General features: G+C 37.6%; 1 protein-coding gene and 1 pseudogene across 1 annotated transcript in view; both read left to right on the forward strand.

The window, feature by feature from the left end:
• MIGA1 (mitoguardin 1) overlaps positions 1–25,328 on the forward strand; it is a 92,405-nt gene extending 67,077 nt beyond the window's left edge. Inside the window, exons 9-16 of the mRNA XM_044238505.1 lie at positions 10,768–10,886; positions 11,145–11,217; positions 11,908–11,994; positions 13,163–13,261; positions 15,256–15,390; positions 17,205–17,258; positions 19,240–19,356; positions 22,315–25,328. Coding sequence (XP_044094440.1) covers positions 10,768–10,886; positions 11,145–11,217; positions 11,908–11,994; positions 13,163–13,261; positions 15,256–15,390; positions 17,205–17,258; positions 19,240–19,356; positions 22,315–22,533 — 903 coding nt within the window. The 3' untranslated portion in view covers positions 22,534–25,328. The remainder of the gene's footprint in view (positions 1–10,767; positions 10,887–11,144; positions 11,218–11,907; positions 11,995–13,162; positions 13,262–15,255; positions 15,391–17,204; positions 17,259–19,239; positions 19,357–22,314) is intronic.
• LOC122898516 lies at positions 8–5,440 on the forward strand (annotated as a pseudogene).
• Positions 25,329–25,847: the final 519 nt, after the last annotated feature.

Consider the following 25,847-nt stretch of genomic DNA (forward strand, 5'->3'; position numbering starts at 1 on the left):
GTCAGACATGGTATCTGTCCCCAGTCCACTGCTGGAGCCACATTTGGACTGTTGTATGTAGTTTTTTTTCCTTCTCCCCAGGGCTGGAATCACTTTGGAGTGTTGCCCCTGTCGGGACTGCTTGCAGACTGCAAGGCTTACTGGATCAATTTGGATGGGCTCCATTCAAGTGTGTATTGAAGGGGATAGGACCACAGGAGAAATCAGGGGCAGGGGTGGTGTGTTAGCAAGGTTTGTGCAGGTCTGCCATAAGACGAGACTTGGAGGAAGGCCTCGTTGAAGAGGGTGTGTCTGCAGGAGACCACCGGGGCAGGGTGAACTGTTAACAAGTTATTTGTCAAATATTAGTGTTTCACTGATTATTGGAGGTGTCTGTGTATCTGTGTATCTAGGTTGGGTGGGGAAGGGAAATTGTGTTCGCCAGTTCCTTTGTTCCTGGAGAATTCTCCCAAAGATTCCTGTCCCGCCAGCGCATACTCTGACATTAGTAAACAAATCTCCCTCCTGGCATTTTTCAAATTGCTGCTTCTATGCTGTATCTCAGTGGGGCTCTTTGTTGTGGTGTCTCTTTAAGAGTGGGGACTCATTTTTCAAATTGCTGCTTCTATGCTGTATCTCAGTGGGGCTCTTTGTTGTGGTGTCTCTTTAAGAGTGGGGACTCAGTTTCCTGTCCCTCTGGTTCATACAGAACCAGATTTTTGCTGATTTTTGAAGTTCTAGGTGTTAAGCTCCACCAGTTGTAAGAACTTGTAAAATTTGGATCAAAGCCTCTGGTTGTCTTACTCTGAAGGTTCAGGTGGCTCATGTGCTTGGTATAAGGGTCTTTTTCTCTTCCCTCTCTGCACTGGTGGTGTCCTCACATCTCATGAACAGCCCTATGTGTCCATTTAGCTCCTGACCACACCTCTGCTCTTCCTACCCACTGTGATGTGGCCCTTTCTCCACATTTAGCTTTGGAGAGCTTGTTCAGCCAGTCTTCAGTCAGTTTTCGGGTTATTTACACTGATGTGAGTATTATTTACTTGTATCCCTGGGTTGAAATGAGCTTAGGATCTTCTTACTCTGCCATGTTCCTCTTAATTTCTCTTTCTGATTGATTGTTGTGAGTATATAGGAATGCAACTAATTTTTATACATTGCTTTTGTTTCCTGCAACTTTACCAGATTTGTTTATGTTCTATCAGTTTTTTGGTGGTCTTTTAAGATTCTTTATATATATGATCAAATCATGTGCAGACAGAGACAGTTTTACTTTTTTCTTTCCAATTTGGATGCCTTTTTTTCCTTGTCTTGCCTGATAGCTCTGGCTAGAACTTCAGTGCTATGTTGAATAGGAGTGGTGAGAATGGGCACTCTTATTTTGGTCTTAGGGGAAAAGCTTTCAGTCTTTCACTGTTGAGTATGATACTAACTATGACTTGTCATATATGGCCTTTATTGTATTGAGGTACATTTTTTCTGTGCCAAATTTGAGAGTTTTTAACATAAAAGGATGTTCTATTTTGTCAAATACTTTTTATCTTTCTGTTCTGTAGATACTTGTGTCCTAGATGATTTGTAAGAATTGCTACTCACTTTGCATTTTCCTGCTGTGAGGGATGATATATACCTAATTGCTCCAGTTTCTTTATAATATGCAACTTTAAAAAATATTTTGCCAAGTGTTCATTATACTTACTTTGTTGTTTAAGTTACAGAGGTTTCATAAAAAGACTCCTTATGGAAAACAAAATACATGAAAACCACAAGAAGGACTCAGTATTTGAGAAACATCTTAGGAATGCTTCTAGGGTATAAATGTATGATCTTGGAATGTGAATGTTCCAAAATAAGTTCTTTTCTAAGAAATGTTTGTTAAATTATTTTTAATTGCATTTATTATATGCCAGATACTTAAAGTCGGGAAAACTATTTTAATGAAGAAAGTTATTAAGAAAATAAGATCTGAACTCCTTGGGAAGTTAAACAATTTGTGAAGATTTGAAAGATTTACTCAGAATTACCAGAAAGATTTCTTCCCTATTTAGATTAAAGAAATCCTGGCATAGGCTTTTTTCTAAGCCAGGTCCATCATTTGTGAAAGTGATTAACCAGATTTTCCTATATAAGCTTTGCCAAACATTGGTTTGGAACTACAGTCTCTTTTCTCTAAAAAGTCTTTTTAAAATAGTAGCTTTACTGAGAAATAGCTCACATGCTATAAAATTCACTTTTTAAAAGTGTACACTTTTTTAGCTGTGTTACCAATAACACATTTCTACTTCCAGAACATTTTTATCACCCCAAGAAGAAACCCCGACCTATTACTAATCACACTCTGTTCTCTCTTGGCCCCCTCCACCCTAGTACTGATCTACCTCTGTGTCTCTATGGATTTGCCTATTCTGTACATTTCATATAAATAGAATCATACAATATGTAACCTTTTGGTTTTGATATCCTTTCACTTAGCATAGTATTTTCAAGTTCTGAAAGGTCTTTTAAATGTTAGGATACTGCTGCACTTAGTGCTTCTAGCTCTCCCATCTGTTAAAGAGATTGTCATTTAATAGGTAGAAACTAATACTGCGAAGAGTAATTTTTAGCTGTGCATTCAGTTTTTCTTAGAATTAACACTCTGCAGCATGTGTATGTGTTTAATATATAAATTGTAGGGTGCTCTTTGAATAGAAAATATTAGGGGCACCTGGGTGGCTCAGTTTGTTAAGTGTCAGACTCTATTTTTTTTTTTTTTTAAGATTTTAGTTATTTGTTTGAGAGAGAGTGAGCACGCATGTGCATGCATGAGCAAGCTGGAGGGGCAGAGGGAAAGGAAGATGACTTCGCAATGAGCAGGGGACTTGATGAGGGTTCAATCCCAGGACCCTGAGATCATGACCTGAGTTGAAGGCAGACACTTACCAGGCACCCAGGCCTAAGTGTTCAACTCTTGATTTAGGCTCAGGTCATGATCTCAAGGTCATGAGATTGGACCCCCATTGACCTCTGCACTGGGCATGGATTTGGCTTGAGATTTTCTCTCCCTTTAAAAAAAAAAAAAAAAAAAGGAGAAAATGTTACTTCCACTAAATGGAAGCTTGAAATTTTTTTCTGATCTTCATATTTTTACAAAATTTATTTATTTGAGAGAGAGTGCAAGTGCAATAGCATGGGGTGGGGGAGGGGAAGAGAGAATCTCAAGCAGACTCCCCACTGAGCTTGGAGCCAGATGTGGGGCTTGATACCCCGAGATTATAATCATAGCAAAACCAAGAGTCTGGCACCAACTGATTAAGCCACCCAGGCATCCCGTGAAAAGCTTTCAATACCCACCTCTGACTTGATAGCACTTGTTGATAACAATCCAAAATAATATACTAATTATAATATGCAAAATGACAAGGATAAATATTTATAATAATCTGAAAAGGGAGAGCTGTATCTGCCATCTAATATTTAATATTTCTATTTCCTGAATTATTTCCTTCCTATGGGGTAAAACTATGGGGTCAGTTTTGTCTATATTGGGCTCTCATTCTTGTACTGATGGTTTCCTTCTCAAATTCGAAAGCTTAATTGGTGACTAGACTAGTTAATATTCTTAGATAGAGTGCGTGGGTTTGCATGTCTTTCCCATGAACAGGAGACTAACTATACTTGGTTTATTTCTTCGAGGTCTGTTGATTGATAGGCTTTTCTTTAGGATAATGGTCTGGAAATAGCCTAGTAGGCAGGGTACAGCTCCATAAAGAATGAAAAAGGCCTTATTTGGTGGAGGGAGAAGGGACAGAAAGAGAGAGAGAATCCCAAGCAGGCTCCACATCCAGAATGCAAAGTCCAATGTGGGGCTCAATCCCCCCACTCAAAATACTGATGATGATGATGATCATGACAGACCTGAGCTGAAATCAAGAGTCTGTCACTTAACTGACCAAGCCACCTGGGTACCCTGAGATAATTTTTAAAGGGAAATGCTATCTGGTTGAGAATTTGTTTTTCTATAAGCTATCCTCCTGTTCAGGGATGAAAGGGAAAGAGCAGGAATTAGAATGTGGGACCACTATAGTTGTTTGGACACAGACTTTCATTTAACCTCCCATTTTTTAAAAAAGATTTTATTTATTTATTTGACAGAGAGATCACAAATAGGCAGAGAGGCATGCAGAGAGAGAGGAGGAAGCAAGCTCCTTGCTGAGCAGAGAACCTGATGTGGGGCTCGATCCCAAGACCCTGAAATCATGACCTGAGCTGAAGGCAGAAGCTTAACCCACTGAGCCACCCAGGCGCCCCTAACTTCCCATTTTTAATCCCTCTTCTTCACTCCTGACACATACCTGCCTACTCGAAGCCTGGTGTCTTTGAGACTCTGCTTAGCAAATGTCTCTCCCTTGACTATATCGCCTGTTAAGTATATTTTAACAGGACTATGGGTTTCCTCATCATTTACATCTGTCCACACTCTTTCATTTGTTTTCTAGTTTCTGGAAATTTGTGTGTCTTTCTTTTGCTGTTGTATTGTTCCCACTATTATATTAGTTATCTGTTATTGTATAATAATTACCCAGAATTTACTGTCTTAAGACAAAAATAAAACTCAGGTGTGGACTTGGGGCTAGGGCTGAAGCTGTGAGGACCCCCCAGGCCTCAGGGGCATGTCCTGGATAGCAGGATTCTGTGCCCTAATTGGGGGGTTAATCCTGGGTGTCCTTGATTTCCTGGGGATTAAGTTGGTCAGAGGGCATATGTTTTAGCATTAATCTAGTAGTTAGAACCTTCTAAATCCTGGGAGCCCCACACTGGCCTCTAATGAAGCCTTGAGTGTTTTGGAGGTTATTTTTTTAAAGTTCAAATTTTATAGGATAGTTTTTTGGAAGTGAGAATTCAGTCCTAATGGCTAATTCAGGGAACCCTTTGTTTTGGTATTTAATTCTGAACCTGCATATATTAGGTAGGGAGTGTCTCTTGGTCTAAGCTAGCCTACCAAAAGCAGCTGACCATCTTTCAAAATAAGGGAGTCTTGCTTGGAGAAATTAGCAAGGAGAAGCTCCCGCTCCCGCAAGAATGTTTGTCTGGGCCTCAGGATGGCCAGGGAGGCCATCGAAGGCATCTGTAGTGACAAGAAATGCCCCTTTATTGGCAAGATCTTGTTTGGTGTTGTAGCCAAGATAAAGATGCTGGGGACTCTTGTCATCGGCCAAGACTACCTTCACAACATCCAGAAGTACAACTGCTTTGAGAAGTGCCATAAGAATATTTCTGTATACTTGTCCTACTTCTTTAGAGACGTTAAGATCAGTGATGTAGTCACAATCAAGTGTTGGCCCTTGAGCAAACCACGTGCTTTAACGTGCTCAAGGTCAGCTAAGCCACTGGCACCAGGAGGCAGTTGCAAAATTGTGAGACTGGACACTTGCCCAGTCCCCCAAACATAGCTATTTTCCCATTCAAAAACAATAGTTAACATTTATTATATCATCGGGGCGCCTGGGTGGCTTAGTGGGTTAAAGCCTCTGCCTTTGGCTCAGATCATGATCCCAGGGTCCTGAGATTGAGCCCCACATCAGGCTCTCTGCTCGGTGGGGAGCCTGCTTCCTTTCCTCTCTCTCTGCCTGCCTCTCTGCCTACTTGTGATCTCTGTCTGTCAAATAAATAAATAAAATCTTTAAAAAAATTATATCATCATTTTTGAAGGTCAGGAATTTGGAAGTGGCTTAAGAGGGTGGTCTGGCTTGATGTTTTTTTTGTGAAGTTGTGATCAAGTATATTGGCCAGGGCTATAGTCATATGAAGGTTTGACTGGAGCTGGAGAATCTCTTCCCAAGACAGTTCACTTAAAGCATGTTGGTGCTACCTGTTGTTGGAAGACCTAAGTTGCTTACCAGATGGACTTCTCTATAGGACTGCTTTAGTGTTATCACAACATGGTACCTGGGCTTCCCCCAGAGGAAGTGATACAAGAAGAGTGAGAGCAATGCAGTGACTATTGATGATCTAGTCTCAGAATTCACACTCATTATTTCTGTAGTATGCTATTGATTACACAGGTTGGCGCTCTTCAGTGTAGGACAAGGCATGAGTACCAGAAAGAGAGAGTCATTGAGGGCCATTTTGGAGGGTGGTTATTGAGGATTTATTTCCTTTTTAATTTCTTTTCTTTTAGTGAGATGAGGGAATATTGTCAGCCTGCTTTCTTTAACCGTAAGTCCTATTTGCAATTTTAGGTGGTGGGTTTGAAAGGGAAATGAAAACATGTAAAAAAAAGTCCATGTTAAAATGGAAATTAGCCTATTTCATGATCCTATTTTGGGACTTTGGACATATCTTTCATGGTTGTTCAGAGCCTTGAAAAATAATAAGGCTTTTAAAAATATTACTTCACATTCAGCAAAGTCATTGCTTGCCAAGGAAGATAAGACCCAACCATGTCCCTCCTGTACCTCATGGAGAGTAAGAGACAAGTAATTTAAGATGTTGGAAATCTGCAGCTAATAAAACATTTTTTTTGCACATTGCTTCATTTGTGGGTTTTATGTATTTTGTCTGTTTTTATTGTTGCTGCTGTTAATGACTTAACTTGATTTCTTACATGGTCATTTTTTTTTTTTTAAAGATTTTACTTATTTATTTGACAGACAGAGATCACAAGCAGGCAGAGAGGCAGGCAGAGAGAAGAGGAAGCAGGCTCCCCGCCGAGCAGAGAGCCGGATGCGGGGCTCGATCCCAGGACCTCGGGATCATGACCTGAGCTGAAAACGGAGGCCTTAACCCACTGAGCCACCCAGGCGCCCCCTTACATGGTCATTTTTATGGTACTTGTGAACCATGGGAGATAACTAATGAAGTAGAATGATGCTTTGTCTAAACCAATATAATAGTACTTTTCTTTTTGAAAATATTAAAAATCAGGTTTTGAGAAGTGCCCTTTGGGGGAAGAATAATTTAGAAATAAAGGACATTTCAAATTTCAGCTAGCAAAAAAAACCAAAAAAAAACAAAAAACACACACACACAAAAAAACAAAAAACAAAAATACCAGAAACCACCCCAAACCCTTTTTCATGGTAACATGTTTCCATATGCAGGAATTAAACTGTTTTACTGACCTCTGCTTCAAAAATAACATCTCAGGGGCACCTGGGTTGCTCAATGGGTTAAAGCCTCTGCCTTCAGCTCAGGTCATGATCCCAGAGTCCTGGGATCAAGCCCCACATCGGGCTCTCTGCTCAGCAGGGAGCCTGCTTCCCCCCCCACCCGCCTCTGCCTTTCTCTCTGCCTACTTGTAATCTCTGTCTGTCAAATAAATGAATAAAATCTTTAAAAAAAAAAAACAGCTATAGTGAAATGTTAATCTTTTTCTAAAACCTTTAAATGGGTTTTTGGCAGTTTTGTCAAAAAATTCTTCCTATACGATATAGTCTAAAATGAGGATTTAAGACATCATGTTTGTAGTTTGCTTTTTGCTCTTAAGAAATTAATAATTTAAATAAATGTCTCTGAGTTATCATTGTCTTTTAAGAAGACAATGCTAGTATCAATGATGATAATGCTAGTATCAGATCTTTAGTATGATGTATTTTCACAGCTGTAAGCTTATTTTTAAAAGACTTATTCAGAGGCACCTGGGTGGGCTCTTGATTTTGGATTTTGGCTCAGGTGGTGATCTCATGGGTTGTGGGACGGAGCCGCCTCCACCCCCCAATCTGGCTCTGCTCTGTGCTCAGCAGGGAGTCTGTTTCAAGATTGTCTCTCTTCGGGGCGCCTGGGTGGCTCAGTGGGTTAAGCCGCTGCCTTCGGCTCAGGTCATAATCTCAGGGTCCTGGGATCAAGTCCCGCATCGGGCTCTCTGCTCGGCAGGGGCCTGCTTCCCTTCCCCTCTCTCTGCCTGCCTCTCTGCCTACTGTGATCTCTCTCTGTCAAATAAATAAAATCTTTAAAAAAAAAAAAAAAAAAAAGATTGTCTCTCTTCCCACCTCCCCTCCAAACACACATGTGTGTGCATGCTCTCTTAAATGATCATTTCAGTGAAACCAGCAATATGCAAGGTAGATCAATAAACCAGGGCTTGACTCTGGAATCTCTCATTGTTGAATTTATTCATTTCTTATTAGTAAAAATTATTTTAGGTAGAAAGTTTAGTTGGAGTCACATTTTCCTCCTTAGGATTTTTCCCTATTGGCCGGTGAACATAAATCCTATTTTTCTTGATAGTGGTACAAAACTTTAAACTATTTAATATCTAAAGAATTTCTAAGTTATTTTAAAACATATTAGTTTTTTTAAAAAACTCAGAAACCTCAGAAGCACATTACCTTTAGCATAATATGTTTCCCTTAAAACGTGAGGGGAGATACTAAAGCAGAGAATTTTTATATCAGATATTATCATTTCTGTTTACTTTTTTTTGCCTCTGATATAATGGCTATATTTATACTATCTTAAATATTTCTGATGCTTAAACTTCTTTTCTCTTGGGTTTTTGGAGAAGGCTAATAGGAGAGTGTAATTTGATATTTAAAAGTATAAGCTCTGGAATTAATGCCTGGGTTTAAAAATCAGTCATTTGGTTTTGGGAGTTGGGGCAAATTCCTGCTAATCTGAATCTCTGCTTCTCTACCTGTAAAATGGGGATAATAACAGTACCTACTTTATGAATTGTTGTAAAGACTAAGTCATATTATCAAGTTAACCCATTTAGCACAGCGCTGGGAAGTGCCAGAACTACAGCATGGAAGAAATACGTCTAGAATAGTAGAGTAACAGAGTAAAAACTCCTCCACGAAAGTAATGAAAACACTGGGAAGAATTGTCAAAAGCAAAATTTTAAGAACTCTGAAAATTAATGAAAGACTTATTTCTGAATTGTTGGAGCTTTTTATTTCAAGAAAAATGGCTGAATCTCTGTAAGAGCAGTGAACTTTGTGGATTTTTAACTTGATCTCTTCCCATCCCCCTCTCTTCCACAATCTTGAAAACTAACAATCTTACAACAGAGGGAACTGCAAAAGCGAGGCCTGGCAACCACTAAAAGAAACTTAATGATTTTGGAGTTTCACAAAATTCTATTTTGACCTATATGGCAGCTCCCTGCGAAGTTCCATTCTCAGGACTCAATCTTTATTTGCCCTGATTTGGCGCTTGCTCCAAAGCAAAGTCCATATGGCCTTTGTTGAAAATAATCAGTGGCAAATGTTTAACATTATAACGACCTGAGGTGGTGATACCACTGAGGACTAATAAGAGGCCGACCAAACAACTTAAAGGGAAAAATTGAGCAATAGATTTTAACAGGGGGCCTTGAAAAATTCCAACATATTCCTGGGAATCTAGAAGGCCACAGGCATGTGCAGGATTATGCATATGTCCAGGAAAACCCACAGAAGTCCCTGAGCCCTCACCTCTGGCTGCCCTTGATGTTCTGCATAAACAGGGAGTAAATGTTAAGGCAGAAAAGGGAAAAAATGATTAATTGGAATTTATCAAAAATAAAAACTTTTATGGTTCAAAGGACACCAACAAGAAAGTGAAAAAGCAATAGATTGGGAGAAATATTTGTAAATCATGTGTCTTATAAAGACACATATCCAGAATATACAATGAATGCTTACAACTCAACAATAAATGGACAAATAACCCAATTTAAAAATGGGCAAAGGATTTGAATAAACATTTCTCTAAAGAAGATATGTAGAGGCCAGTAAGGAGATGAAAGATGTTCAACATTGTTGTCATTAGAGAAACTAAACCACTTCACACCTTCTAGAGTGGCTGTAATGTAAAAAATGGATAATAATAGGGGCATCTGTTGGCTCAGTGATGATCTCAGGGTCCTGGGATTGAGCCCTGTTGGGTTCCTTGCTCAGCAGGGAGTCTGCCTCTTTCCCTGCTTGTGCACTTGGGCTCTCTCTCTCTCTCAAATAAGTCTTTAAAAATATATAATGATTATTGCTGAGGGTGTGAAAAATCTTTATCGTTATACATCGATAAAGTGGAACATAGTGTAGCCTCTTTGCCAAATAGTTTGGCAGTAGGGCACTTGGGTGCCTTAGTTGGTTAAGCATCAACTCTTGGTTTTTGGCTCAGGTCATGATCTCAAGGTTGGAAGATCAGTCCCTATGTTGGGGGGGTGGGGAGCTGGAGCAGAGGGGAAGCAAGAGGGATAGGCAGACTGAGCACTGAGCATGGACCAGATGCAGGGCTCAGTCTCAGGACCAGAAGATCATGATCGTGACTGATGATGGGTAAGAGGGTTCCTGTTGGGGTGGTAAAAATATTCTGAAACTAAAAGGTGGTGCTAATTGCAAAACCCAGCAAATATGCTAAAAAAAACCCTCTGAATTGTATGCTTAAAAGGATGTGTAGCCTGTGGATTTAAACTGTTGAATTCAAATGCTTGTTATAAAGGTTTACTCGTTTTTACAACTGAATTTTGAAACAAAGTGCAGTTAGAGTTCACTAGCTCTAAAATCTTAGAGTGATTTTTTTTTAAGATTTTATTTATTTATTTGACAGAGATCACAAGTAGGCAGAGAGGCAGGCAGAGAGAGAGGAAGAAGCAGGCTCCCTGCTGAGCAGAGAGCCCGATGTGGGGCTCCATCTTAGGACCCTGGGATCATGACCTGAGCCTAAGGCAGATGCTTTAACCCACTGAGCCACCCAGGCGCCCCTTAGAGTGATTTTTATGGTTTAATCAAATTGAATATGTTTTGATGTTAGCAAATCCTGTTTTCTATCTTTTATAGATTTTCTTCTTCTGTCAGTGTCATCTGTTGTAACCCACTGTATTCTTAGCTTGCAGAACACAGGGAAGGACGGCATGCCTACAGTCTAGAGTCTCTCTGCCACTGCCCTTTCTATGAAGAAGCCATGCATTTAGTTGAAGAAGGGAAAATTTACTCAAGAGTGCTTAGGTACCATTTCAGTTTTGCTTTTATTTATGAAAAAATATTAAGGTACTGCGGCTATGCTTGTGTAATATTTATTAAAGATGTTTATGAGAATGGGGGGAAGTGTCTTTTAGGCTCAAAATTTTTTTTACATTTTTGTCATTATTAAAAGACATGTGTATTGTATTAAGGTCCTGAGGTTAAGCCTTACTTGAGTCCAAATTTGTAGTGGGCTTGATCTTGAATGCAGTTTAACAATTGTCTTCCCTGTTTATTACATAGAACTGAAATGTTGGAGTGCCTCGGAGACAGTGATTTTCTTGCCAAACTTCACTGTATTCGACAGGCTTTTCAGGTATTTTGTTTAACATTAAGTGACTTCACCTAGCCACTCATCCCCACCCTCATGCTATAGAGTCCAGCCGAATATAAACAGGACAACTCCTTGCTCTTTATTATCCTTATTTTTAATGGCAAGTATAAAAACTAAGTTTATTTTTCCTGCCTGCTATTTCCTTTCATTTTATTTGTCTTCATTTGTCTTTGTCCTCTGCCATGGCTTCCCAGGTCTACCATACTTCGTCAAACAGGGTATTCTGACGCTGGAGATGGGTACAAATGGCTGCTTAAAATAAAAATCCTCTTATTAGCAATTAGTATGCTTTCTGGATTGTTTTGTATTTGAATCACTTCTAAAATCACTGATTTCCTAAAATGAAATAAGATCACTTAACAAAAAGATCATCTTTATTTTTCTATATTTGGGGGACTATATAACATTTATTTTGGATTTTCTAATATTAAATTGAACAGAATTTAAATTCGTACTTATTTCCCTTTAATCTTTTTTGATTATAGGTTCCTAGAGCTCCTTTTAAACGTTAGTAAATTACAACTTTCCTCTGTGGTCTACCTGCAGAAATAGTGCCACATGCAGTGCATTGACTGTATTAGGGTCGTTTATGTGTAGATGTGCTGTATAGTCAAATGTCCATTCAGATTAATTATAGGTTTCTTTTTTCTTTGGGGTTGGATATTTTTTCAGGTAATACTTTCGGAAACAGCCAACAGGATATTCCTTGCTGAGAGTGGAAGGAAAATTTTATCAGCGTTAATTGTGAAGGCACGAAAGGTAAACTTGTTTTGTTGGCAAGTTTTTTACTGTTGTTTACTGGAGATTACCATACATTACATTACAACACATTGAATTTTTAACAGGAGAAAAAGTTTTTGTAGATTGTTGCAAAGGTTCACATAGTAAAAGTAAATTACCCAAAGAGCACTGACTTCTACTTCGGTTGATTTAGTTTCTATGTATGAAGTCTACACTATTTTGGTCAAGTTGTTCCTCATACATTATTCCATAAATTTACAGTAAATTTATTAATTTATTCCATAAATTTACAGTTTGCTGTAAAGTCTGTGAATGTCATGTGGGGATTATCATTAGATCTGATACTACAACCACCACTCTTATTTCTAATACCTCTTCACTTACCTCCCTCAAATCCTATTCAGTGAGGTTCCAGGAAATAGTGGAGATCTCAGAAATCTGGAAATACAGATTGAGCTGCCTCTTACTCTTATTCATGGGACTGAATGAGGCAGAGCGATCACAAGAACTTCATTAAGACTGTAAGGAACCACTTCCCTTTATGTAGGGTGTGCCCAGATGTTGAAAAAAAATCAAGTAAAACAGGCCTTCCTTGAGCCATTTGAACACTGGTTTTCTGACCCAATCCTTTTGAACCTCAATTACCTCATTTGTATCATAGAATTATATTTATGGTATACTGTGTCAGAGGGTTTATGATCATTAATTAAATGATAAGTGGGAAAGCACAATTTTTTTAAGGTGCAAAATAAACGTAAGGTGATGTTAACTACTTGTAATTCCCAGTGTGTATCTTATGTTGCTTTCTTGACCTTCCTATGACAGATTAAACCCAGCGATTTCACCTAGCTTCTTCTGAGAGGAATGGAATTGCATCAAAACCATCACATAGTATCTGTTGTCACCAAGTTTTCATCTGAAGGACTGACCTAAATAGGCATACATATTTGATTATGACATTTTGCTTTTGACATTTTACTAATGTTCTTAGTCTCGGGTTCTGCCCAATGTTGGAACAACAAAATATCAGACCAAGTGAATATGTCATACCTTGAAAATGTATTTTAATTTGTTACTTAATAGAATAAAGAGCTAAAAACATACTTGAAGAGTAACTCATTTACTTGGTAGGCTTGAGCCCTGTTATAAAGTTGAGTTGAGGATTAAAGTTTGTTTTCTTCTGCAGAATCCAAAGAAGTTTGAAGATGTTTTTGATGAAATGATCTATTTTTTAGAGCAGACTGATCACTGGGATAGTACTGAAATGGAACTTGCTGCTAGAGGAGTAAGTTTCAATTTTTTGTAATATTCATTCCATAACATTAGTTATGTACATATAATATTTATATAATCTGAGGCCACTGTTTCCTTGCCCCTGTTAAATGAAAGTAAAACCAATTATGTGGTAGTGGTTATGACAGTCATAAACAATAGCAACCACAGTCTTTATACTTAGGGATGATAGTTGAAAACGATTGTTTTTTAAGCCTGTCCGTCCATCTGTCCTTCCTTCTTTCCTTCCTCCCTCCCTTTCCTCCCTCCTTTCCTAGTTCCTTCTTTCTTCCTTCATCAGTAAGAAGGCCCTAGCAGAGTGAGTGGTGGCCTGTCCAGGGATGATTTTGAATGGGACAACAGACAGCTTAGAGGGGCCAGAGGATTTGCTACACAGGATTAAACAAATAATTAAATTTATTGAGACTAATGGGAGCCAGGTTTCTGACTCTCAGGGAGGGAAGATATAAAAAGCTAAGATTGGAGTAGGAGCTGTCTGGGTCAATTTGTAATTTACTCTGTGTGTGTATAAAGATGTAGAAATAAATATAAAGGTTTGCATATTTAAAAGCATATGTGGACTTCTTATTTCTGTTCACTGAGGGTCTGGGAGCAGCAGCACCACAAAAGAAATTACTCCTAGCACACGGAGCTTGGCTTCTAAGTACCACTGTTCACTAAAAGGAATCTAGGACTTCTTGGAAAAATGGCTGATGTCAGCACCAGGATAGGGGAAGTATATAATGAGCCTAGAACATTTTGTTGTACCATAAGCTTAAAGAATGAATTTGCAAGGGGCTGAAAGGCTTTCTAGGCAAAGAAAATAGTTGGTACAAGGAGAGAAAGACATAATCTTTTCTTTTTTGGTGTTCCCTCACTTGGTGCAGGGATTGGTAACTAGTCAGTTGTGCAAGCCAGAACCCTGGGATTCACCCTTTATACCTCCTGGTCTTTGCCTACCATATCATATTTATGTCTGAATTTTGTCAGTTTTTTCAGTTTCTTCATCTTCTTTCTAATCTTGCCGTTCTTTCTAATCCTAAACATTGTGCCTGAGCAACTGATCTTTCTCCCTGGACTACTTCAGAGTCTTTGCATTGCCAGATTCCCCGCTACTCCTCCGCTCTCTCCTCTCCATTCCAGTCTCTACACTGCTGCCAAACAGTCTTTAAAAAAATGCAGATCTGATCATCCACCTCCCCTCTACCACTGCCCCTCCAAAATACTGGTTAAAATCCAAAATTTTGAACATGGATCTAGCCCTTCCTGGTTGTGTCCAACCGCTTACCCCCGTGCCCTCTGCTGTAGCGTGCCACAGCACACCGTTGATGGTTTTCTTCAACTCAACACCACTGTGTTCCTTCTTACCTGAAACACTTTGACAAGTATTTCCATACCTGGGATGCCTCTGTCCCTAAAAAAAAAGCCCTCTCTGACATCTAGTCTAGATTAGACTCTCCATCGTAAGCTCTCATTGTCCCATGTCCTTTTGCCTTTACTGGGTTTATCACAGTTTATAATTGTGTGTTTGTGGCATTATCTGTTCCTGTTTGTTTTCCCACTAAATTCTAAGCGTCTCATTTGGTTGCCATGGAAGTGTGAGCACCTGATATAGCATGTAGTACAACATGGTATGCATGGCTGAGTGAAGGAGCAAGAGGCTCACGATGTGGTGGGGAGGGCAGGCAGATATCCCAGGAGCTGTAGAACAAAGTAGCTAGAACTTGGCGGATACCATAATCAAAGCCTGGACAAAGGACTCCGAGGATGCAGTGAAGGAGAGATTAATTTCACCTGAAGAGATCTAGGAAGGAAGAGCTGTTATATGAATAATAGTTTCTGGTGGTGGGGTATTTTCATATTTGTCTCTCTTCCCCTTTTCTCGTCAGGGATATAATCTGAGTCAACTATAAACACCCTGCTATTATAAAATGTGAAGCACTGGTTCAGACTTTATTTCCACTCTATGTAACAGTAATTTGTGTTTTAACTTATAATTTAATGCAGGTGAAAAACCTAAATTTTTATGATGTTGTTCTGGATTTTATATTAATGGATTCCTTTGAAGATTTAGAAAACCCACCCACTTCCATACAGAATGTAGTAAATAATCGCTGGCTGAACTCCTCCTTCAAAGAAACTGTAAGTGGTGGTTTACCTTTATCTCAACCATTTAAATTTGATGATAAATGGTCAGAGCTGGGAAGATCAATAAGATTTACTTATATATCTGCTTATAGAATGATTAGCGGGGAAACTGGGTTCAGTCTTTGATACTGGGATCAGATGTGTATGATACACAACATCTTCAGATGAAATTCCCTTTGGCTCTTCTGTCTGTCCCTGCACTGACCTGGAGGACCAGTGTTTTCTTCAGATCTCAGACTCGGGCTTCAGACCAGTTCATGCCTAACCAAATAACTGAACTGGCTCTGTGACTAACCTGAAATATAGCAGTTGTAAAAAGACAGTATGTATTTTTTAGAGGAAGATACGGAGATTTATGTTCTCAAATACTATAAAAAATGAGGGGAGGGAAGGAGTGCCTCATGGGCTCAGTCCGTAGAGAATATAACTTGTGATATCAGGGTTGTGAGTTCAAGCCCTACCTTGAGTGTACTTAAAAATAATTTTTTTTTAAATGAAAGAAAAGGGGGAGTAAAAGAAATAGGCATATGCAAAAATAGAACAGATTTAAACTATATTCTATACTTTGAATGTTTTCAATTTCCCTTATTTTTTTGCACTCAGATCTCTATTTGACATTGTTTTTTTGTTGTGCTTTATTTAAGTGTGTACCCGGAAGGAAGTAGGTAAAATAGATATTCATGCTGCAATAGAATGCCTTTTTTTTTTTTAAAGATTTTATTTATTTATTTGACAAAGAGAGATCACAAGTAGACAGAGAGGCAGGCAGAGAGAGAGAGAGAGGGAAGCAGGCTCCCCGCTGAGCAGAGAACCCGATGCGGAACTTGATCCCAGGACCCCGAGATCATGACCCGAGCTGAAGGCAGCAGCTTAACCCACTGAGCCACCCAGGTGCCCCTAGAATGCCTTTAAAAAAATGTCCACTGCCTATTTCAAAATTATTTTGGAAATTTCTGATATTAAATTTTAAAGCGTTTTTAATAAATCCACTTTTCACTCAAGATATATTTTAACTATAAAAGTTATATGTTCTTTCATTTCTTAACTGATTTGGCAAAGTGACCTTGATCAAAGTTGGGCCATGCCAGATTTCGTTAAGATCTACTTGGGTGTTTTAGGGGCACCTGGGTGGCTCAGTGGGTTAAGCCGCTGCCTTTGGCTCAGGTCATGATCTCAGGGTCCTGGGATCGAGTCCCACATCGGGCTCTCTGCTCAGCAGGGAGCCTGCTTCCCTCTCTCTCTCTCTGCCTGCCTCTCTGCCTACTTGTGATCTCTCTCTCTCTGTCAAATAAATAAATAAATAATCTTTAAAAAAAAAAAAAAAGATCTACTTGGGTGTTTTAGTCCCTACCATTAGGGTTATATTTCTTAGTTTTTTATTGGAATAAAACTGTTAGCTCTACCCACAACTATTTCCAGCAATACTATTCTTAAAGGAAAAAAAATACTACATTGTTTTCATTATTATACATAAAACGGCTATTGCTATATGTGTCTCTGTGTACACGTATTTTTATTCTTTTCCTATAGGAACAGAACTAAAGATTTCTGAGAGTTGAATTATAGTTAACCAAGTTTCTTGGTACCAGAGCTCAGCCTTTTTCCTTCAATGCCTTTGTATTTAATTTTTAAATTTATAAAAACAAAATACCATTATTATTCACAAATAATAGAAAGGAAAATATTAATGTTTTGAACATTTTAAACCCACAAACCTATGAATTTCTCACAAAAATCATTCCTAATGCAAAGTCGCTAAGTCATAAATGTAAGTCAAGTCTTGGTTTTTCTCCTTTGCATATATTTAGGCTGTGGCTTCAAGTTGTTGGTCAGTGCTGAAACAGAAAAGGCAACAGATGAAGGTAAATTTCATTATGCCTTGGACTTCTTCTTTTTTGGGTAATTTGAGGCTCTTGTCAAAGAAACTGCTGAGTCAATTCTCAAGTGGGGATGGAAGCTTTTGGAACCGTCCCTCAAGCTGGATGAGTGACTTATTGATACTGGGTTGGCTTTCCTGTTTTGAATAACTTCTCCCTCTCTTAACATTCTGTATAGTTCAGTAGAGCAGATTGAGGCATGCATGGGATTTCTACTAGGTGAAAGAAGGTTTAGGGTTAGAAATGGCTCTGAAAGAATTTTTAAGATAACTGGGGACCATGTAAGTGAATAATTCTTGTTTAAAATGATTCCAGAGGACAACCTTCTCAGGTCCCCTCCCTCCTCGGGAGCTTTGTAGTCTATCATTCAATAAACTTGAAAAGAAAAAAAAAAAAAAGATTCCAGAAACCCTGTGTTTTAAACAAGCTTTTCAAATGATGATTATGAACTCTAACATTTGGGAACCACTGGTTTGGGGCTAGGGAGTAGACTTGTAGACTTGGGGTTGATTCTCAGACTAGCTGTTCTGACCTCAGGCAAGTTCCTGTCAGCTGACCTCCATTTCTGTTTGTAGAATGGAATTGGTGCCTACTCAAAGGGTTGGTGTAAGGATGAAATAAGATAATATTAACCAGGTTCATTTAAGTATAAAATGAAAAGTAAATATAAAAATGAGCTTAATAAATAGTAGTTTCCATAATAATCATGATAATAATAACATTTATAACATTATGTTTTCTTAGCATAAATCCTGTACCTTAGACTAGTCTTCTGTCCGTATCCACAGATTACCTATATGTCTCACCTCTTGGGGAACTGTTTTCTATACCTGGAATGCCATACTCTTTCCTGTGTATTTAAATATATTTTACCTCTTGTTGAGTTCAGCTCATGTTATTACTTGGGGAAGCATGTCTCTTCAGTCAGCTCATGCTAATGTCTTACCTGTTTGAACTCTTACTACAGTTAGAGTCTATGGGGTTTAGAATTTTAATATAAGCAGAACCTTTCAGAATAATAACTTTGGGGCATCCTTCGTAACCTTTTGGCTTTCACTGGTTAGCTATGTGTGACAAAGGACAGGTTTCTTAACTCCTTTGATGTATCACTTTCTACATGATTAAAATAATGTTAGCATGACCTACTTTTTCAAGAATGTTTTATTAGGTTAAATAGAACCTAGCACTTTATCTGGAATATAACAGGTACTCATTAAATGGTAATTGCTGCTAGAGTATATGTATATTTTAAATCAAGGTTTAGAAGATGTTTTGGAAATAACCCCTTCAGGAGACAGAATCTTAAGGCATAGTTATCCCCAGTTGATGCTATATGACAAATCCCACAGGACATTATTTAACAAGGGAAATTCAGAAAGTTATTAATAAACTTAGGTTCTTGAATTACAACTGTATGTAATACTATTACACAAGAAGAGGTAATAATTACATAATTAAATGCTTCAATAATACCTGGTTCCTCAACTAAAAGTTGGGATTCTATTAAGCATATTTTTGTGCTGGTCATTTAAAGATCAGTTTGGTCTTTTTCAGGTAATCTAATTAAGTGATTGAGGGGAACTGGTTAATAGCTGAAACCATGGTAATCTCATTCATCCTAAGAATTACTGCTAAAGAATACCATAGCATTCTTGTTATTGCTTGGTTGTAACACTGATTACTTTTTTATGAAGCATTTTTATGAGGTGAAAAATGCCTTTAAGAAATAATGTTCCTCAGCACATTTGAAACTGTTGGCTAGGATATGAAAATTATATAAAACATTCTATGACTCCAGAAGTTACTTGTAAGCTTATTCAGTTCCCTAGCAGACTGGCTCCTCATTCACCATTGCTCTGTCCTCAGAAAGAGCTGATCTTATGATGGATAGCAATTTAAGTTTCTCTGCTAGAGATAGCTAATTTAAGAAAGTAAGAATAACTCAATTCTCCTTTCTTCCCAATAGATCCCAGATGGATTTTTTGCCCATTTTTATGCCATTTGTGAGCAAATCAGCCCTGTCCTCGCTTGGGGCTTTTTGGGTCCTAGAAATTCTCTCTATGATTTATGTTGCTTCTTTAAGGTATGTTCAGTCATTGAATCATCTCTTTTTTTCTAACTTGAAAAGTGGACGGAGACTTTATTCTGTTTTGTTTTTGCTTTTGTAGGAAAATGAATGTTAGTGAAAGGTAAAGTTATGAAAGTCACTTAAATTCAGTGTTTAAACGCCAGTGGAACATTTAATATATAGATTTGATGCTTTATTCTGGAGTAGATGCAACAAGTCCATTCCTCTTATCGATTCCTTCTGTAATGGATGGTGCTGTTGTGTGGCGTTACCGTGTTACAGTCAACCTGCTGCAGACAGTTGTTCTTCACCTCTGGACTCTTGAAATGTATAAAACAAATAATAATGTGCCTTGTTGCACATGTAGGCAATTTAGAAGTAAATTCTGGTTTAAGGTAACTTGAATGATAAAACCCCAGTTGTGAGAGATACCGTGGGAGTTTAAGGTTGTATCCCAATGTCAGTGGTTTGCCAAAACACAAGTTACAGCTCCTTGCAGAATTTTCTGCATTGCATAGTGCCAAGAAAGTCTCACTATTTCATAGTCTTGAATTTAGACTGAGTTTCAAGGAGCAAATAAAAGTAAACATCAGTATGAACTTGAAAGTTTTTGATGTTTGAAAGTTTGGATGTTTCATTCTATTCATTTAAAAAGTTAAATCATTATGTTTATATGCTGTTAATGTAACATTTGTTTAAATGTTTAGGAAGTAATTATCTTACTGTCATTCAAATAAACTGATCAGTTTTTGACTCGTGTTTTTTTAAACTCCCAAAATGTAAGGTATGTGGGAAGAATTTGGACTGGGAATTAAGTTTATCATGAATGAATGAACAGCCTGACTCTGGGCAAATCATGCACAGATCTGTCCTCCTTCTCTTCATCTGTAAAATGAGGGGGCTTGACAAGTTCATTGCTAATGACTCATCCAGTTATAGAGTCAAGCAAATCTATGAAGGGTGCCTTCCTAGTACTTCTTAACACCCAATTTCTGTGGGATAGAAATTAAGTATTTCTGTTTTTTGTTGTTTGGAATTACCCCCCGCATCATGGCATAACAGCCTGTGACTTAATACATACAAGTAGGATACAACTTGTTTAAAATGAGTTTCAGCGGGGCGCCTGGGTGGCTCAGTGGGTTAAAACCTCTGCCTTCGGCTCAGGTCATGATCCCAGGGTCCTGGGATCGAGCCCCGCATCGGGCTCTCTGCTCAGCGGGGAGCCTGCTTCCTCCTCTCTCTCTGCCTGCCTCTCTGCCTACTTGTGAGCTCTCTCTCTCTGTCAAATAAATAAAATCTTTAAAAAAAAAATAAAATGAGTTTCAGCAAAAAAGAGTGAGATTTTGCCATTTTCAACAGCACGGTTGGACCTACAGGGTATTATGCTAAGTGAAATAAGTCAGAGAGAAAAAGACAAATGCCATATGATTTTACTTATATGTGGAAACCAGAAAACAAAGCAAATAAACAAAAAAATATATGTAGAATGGTAAGTACAGAAAACAAACTGGTGGTTGCCGGAGAAGGGATTGGGAGGATGGGTGAAATAGGTGAAGGGGAGTAAGAGATACAAACTTGTAGTTATGAAATAAGTAAGTCACGGGGATAAAAAGTACAACGTAGGGAATATAGTCAATAAATTTTTAAAAAAACATTGTATGGTAACTACATTTACCATGGTGAGCATTGAGTCATGTGTAGATTTGTCGAATCACTGTGTTGTACACCTGAAACGAATAAAACACTGTATTTCAACCATACTACAGTAAAAAAAATGAGTCGCAGCACAAGAATTAACTTACTGAAGTGAAATATCCTTCAGATCTTCACTGGTTTGAGACCTGAAATTTTTAATTTTCATGTATCTTAAGTTTTTATATACAGAAAAGTATACCCTTAAAACTTAAAAGTTAGGGCTCCTGGGTAGCTCAGTTGGTTGAGCGACTGCCTTCAGCTCAGGTCATGATGTCAGGGTCTTGGGATCAAGCCCCGCATTGGGCTCCCTGCTCAACAGGGATTCTGCTTCTGCTTCTGCCTCCGCCCTGCTGATGCACATGTGCACACACACACTCTCTCTCTCCTCTCACAAAAATAAATAAATAAATAAACAAATAAAATCTTTTTAAAAAACAACTTAAAAATTATAGGGGCGCAAAAAAAAAATAAAATTACAGGGACGCCTGGGTGGCTCAATCAGTTAAGTGTCCAACTCTTAGTTTTGGCTCAGGTCATGATCTCAGGGTTGGAGGATCAAGCCCCAAGCGGGGCTTCACGCTCAGTGCAGAGACTGCTTGAGATTCTTTGTCTCTCCGTCTCCATCTGACTGTTCCCCTGATTGTGCTTTTTCTCTGTCTCTAAAAAAGAAATAAAAGTTAACAACTATTGGAAATCGTTTACTCTAGGGTCTTAAAGTAGTACCAGTGTTCATAGGTAACACTGAAAATATCAATTATTGAGAAAGAATTAATAATAGCCCTTTACAGTGCTTTAGGGTTTACAGGCATTTGCCATAGATTTTTTTTTTTTCATCTTCACGTCAGCCCTGAATATTATAAAGGAGAAGTAGTAGTTTCCCGGATTTTGCAGAAAAAGAAAGTGAGACCTAGGAAAGGTTTAATCACTTATTCAAGGTCCCTTTTCCACTGAGATATGAGACTAATACTGGAAGTCAGGCCTTCTGACTCCTAATGCTTGTTACGATATTGGTAACTATTTTTTTTTTCAAAGATTTATTTATTTGACAGAGAGAGATCACAAGTAGGCAGAGAGGCAGGCAGAGAGAGGGAAGCAGGTTCCCTGCTGAGCAGAGAGCCCAATGCGGGGCTCGATCCCAGGACCCTGAGATCATGACCTGAGCCAAAGGCAGAGGCTTTAACCCACTGAGCCACCCAGGCACCCCACAATATTAATAACTGTTTATATTAATATGATTTTGGTCTGATAGTGCCAATTTGTTTTGTGTTCATTTTCCAGAATCAAGTTATTTTCTTTCTCAAAGACATTTTTGACTTCGAGAAGGTACGTTATTCCAGTATAGAGACTTTGGCCGAAGACCTCATGCAGTTACTTATTCGCCGCACTGAACTCTTGACGGCCTATCTTGGAGCTGATGCACTGAGGCATACAAGTAGCTGTCTAAGTAGTCATGGTCATGTCATGTCCAGTGGCCTATTGGAAGCCAAAGTGCAATAAGTACCATAAAGAACATACGGTTGGAATGTACTATGAAATAGTTAAGGTAACTATTGATTTTGTACCATGTATTATAATGAATTGGGGGATATGGACTCAGGGAGGGAAAAGACATCTGGTAGAGTATGAGTGATCATACTGTATTTACACAGTTCTGTCGTTGAATCCCTGTGTACTATATCCAAAGTGACGCTTTCTAGTCTTTAGGTAATAATTTAAGTCATGAAATGTGTATTTTACAGAAATACTGCTTGAATTAAAACCAGTACTTGGGAGTTAGTTGATTTGTCTTCCCGAAGCTGTCTGCGATGTCCAGTATCATTTTCAAAAGCTCTGTTCTTATGCTTTGCACCTTGAAAATATACACTGTAGCCAAGACCTTCGTGGCACCCTTATGTAAGGATATATTACTCCTAGTGTCAACAAATTTAACTTTGCCTGAAAATGTATTTTTCACTGTAAAGTTATTTATTCAATCAAGTTTAGGCAGTAGTGGTGTTTAATACGTACTGCTTACATTATTGCTCGTGCATTTGCTCATGTTTGAATCAAAGAAATTGTAATGGCCGAGTATCATTATAAAACATTTAAATGAATTGACACTGAGAAGTTTACAAGTTTATATTAGATTTGCTGCAGTTTCTAAAATATATTATTGTTGGTCCTGTAGTTAGAATAATGAGACCGAAGAAATTTTTTTTATCTTTTTATAGATTAGAGCATTTTCCCCTTGAATCATTATTGATTAAAAAGATAACATTTATTAACTCTAAGAAGTTGTTAAGATTTTTTGTGTGTAGTTTTGAAACTATTTCCCAATATCTGAAGATACTAATTTGGATACAGTAAAATAGTTTCCAAGTTCTCCTCCTATAGAACTTATAGTGCACTGGGAATTTGTCATATTATGCCCAATTTAAAAAATATTCATACTTTGACTCTTAGTGACGTTTTAAAGGTTTTTTTCCCTCTGAATATAAAACAAAATATTTTTTAGTGGCATGGAAGTATATTTCAATTGTCCTTTATGGTAAATAAATGAACAAATGGGTTGTTCACATGAGTAGGGTTCTTCAGAGTATATTAGATACATTCAGAGCTGTGTTAATTTTGTGTCTAAACCATATATCGCTTATTTAAAGTGGCTCACTCAGCATATCAAAGCACTGGACTTGTTGATTTTGCTCCTAAGGTGAGCTTTATCTATTTCGCGAGGGAGTTACCCAGAAAGATTTAAATATATTTTTTAAAAAATGAATTTTTAGATTAAAGTGCCTAGTTTCTGACGAATGAATAGAAAATGAAAAGCGAGGGAGAAAAGCATAATCTTTTAAGGTTTTAAATTTACATCTGTGCCACACTTATGTAATAATCAGTTACAAAATACGAGTTTCAGAATCTTTATGCTGTTTGCATGTATACTGTGTCCCATAATGTGTGGGTTACAGAATTAAACAATATGAAATACTGCTCAGATATTTAGTTCCTGACGTTTCTTACATATATTCTTAGTTTTAACAATTGGTTATTCATAATTGTTATTATTGGTGGAGGAATAGCGGTAGAAGTATCAAAGCTAAAAATTGCATTATGTGTTGTTTTATTTTTTAATTCATATCTCGTACTTTAACTTCTTGTCGGGTACCATTGGCCTTGAATAATTCATACACGTGTGTGTGTGCTCGTGTTCCCATCCTTGTGTAGGCAAGACAGGTATTGTTTATATTTATCTTCTGGTTGGGGCGGCTAAATGTTTTAAGCTGTGGTTTTATAAACAGAGCTGTAAGTAAACTTAATTACTTTTTTTATTTGAGGAAGATATTATTTGAAATCTATTTTGAAGAATTGCACTATTTATAATGCTGCTACTACATAAGGTAATTCTGGGGAATTTATTTTATCAGATAAGATGAATAGCTTTCCAGAAGGTGGGTTTTTTCCTCTTTTACACTTCACCTTAAAAAAAAAAAAAAAAAAAAAAAAGTTGCCCTTATTCAAGAGGTTAGTTTGTCAAATTCAGTGTTTTGAGTTTGATTCGTTTCTGGTCAGTTATGTAGCTACTACTTCAAAAAAGTGCTTTCTTTGTGGCCTTTGACAGAAGAAACAAGAGTGACCAAATAGAATTTCAGGGTAATTAGTATAGGTAAAAATAAAAAAAAAAACCCTCTGTTTTATAAGGGAAGAAACTTGAACTTTTTAAAAGAAACATCTCTTTTAAATGGTTCTGACCACAGCAGACATACTTAAGGCATATGTACCAATTTCAGCTTGCCTTGAAATTGGGTTAAACAACTAAAGCAATGTTATAAATAATCCTTAAAAAATGATTAAAATAGTCTAGAGCTTTTAGGAAAAAACCCTGTTCGACGCATGCTGGTACAGTCGGAAAACTGCCATTGCCACCACCAGTCCTACTACCGTCCCTTTCCCTGTGTATATGATAATCAGAGGGCCTTGAGTTCATCCTGAGAAAATGTTTCTTTCCTCCCGTTTTCTGGAAGAGAAAAGATCCGTGTTCAGGTGATTTATGTTTGCTAACTTTCTTTCTGTTTTGGTTTCTCTATGTTTTTGTTCAACTAAAAGTCTAGTTATTTTTTCATTTAAGGCTTACAATATGTTTATAAAATAGCAAAATGAGATTTTTTTAAAAAAAAGAAGCCAAGAGTCTCATATGATTATAATCAGCTCCAAAAAACTTTCTGTCATAAAATAGTACTTTTATTTGGATCCGTTTATTTTTATTCTGTTGTTAAATTACCTGGCTTTATAAAAAATATTTACAAACTTTTTCTTGCCTTAAAATGTAACATTTTCACACCTGAAACTAATGTAACATTGTCAACTACACTTCAATTAAAAAAAAAGTCACATTTTCTGCTTAAATGATTACCTAAAGAGCGATTATTTGCATCACAAAAGAATTTAGTTTATTATTCCTTTAAGCCTATTAAATAGGAATGCCAAAGTAACATTTGATACACTTCTCTGTGACCTTTCATAATCAGAAATATAAAATTATGTTCATGACAATTTGTCTTTACTTTAATGTGAACACATATTGGGAAATTATTTGTAATATCATTTCAAAGTGATTATAAGAATTAGACTGAATCCAGATCTTTTGTTTTTTGCTTGGATCAGTTACATCTAGAAATCTCTCTGCAAGTGAGACTTAAGAATTTATATAATCTGTGATTAATGGAAATAATGGAAATGGGCATTCTTTCTTTGATCCTAGTGATTCTGTTATTTTTTTTGCTTAGTTTGTAACAACCATGTATTGTCCTTACTTGGCTGATTAGTAAATGTGTCTA

Source organism: Neovison vison, chromosome 2 (genome assembly GCF_020171115.1).
Source record: "Neovison vison isolate M4711 chromosome 2, ASM_NN_V1, whole genome shotgun sequence".
Classification (NCBI taxonomy): Eukaryota; Metazoa; Chordata; class Mammalia; order Carnivora; family Mustelidae; genus Neogale; species Neogale vison.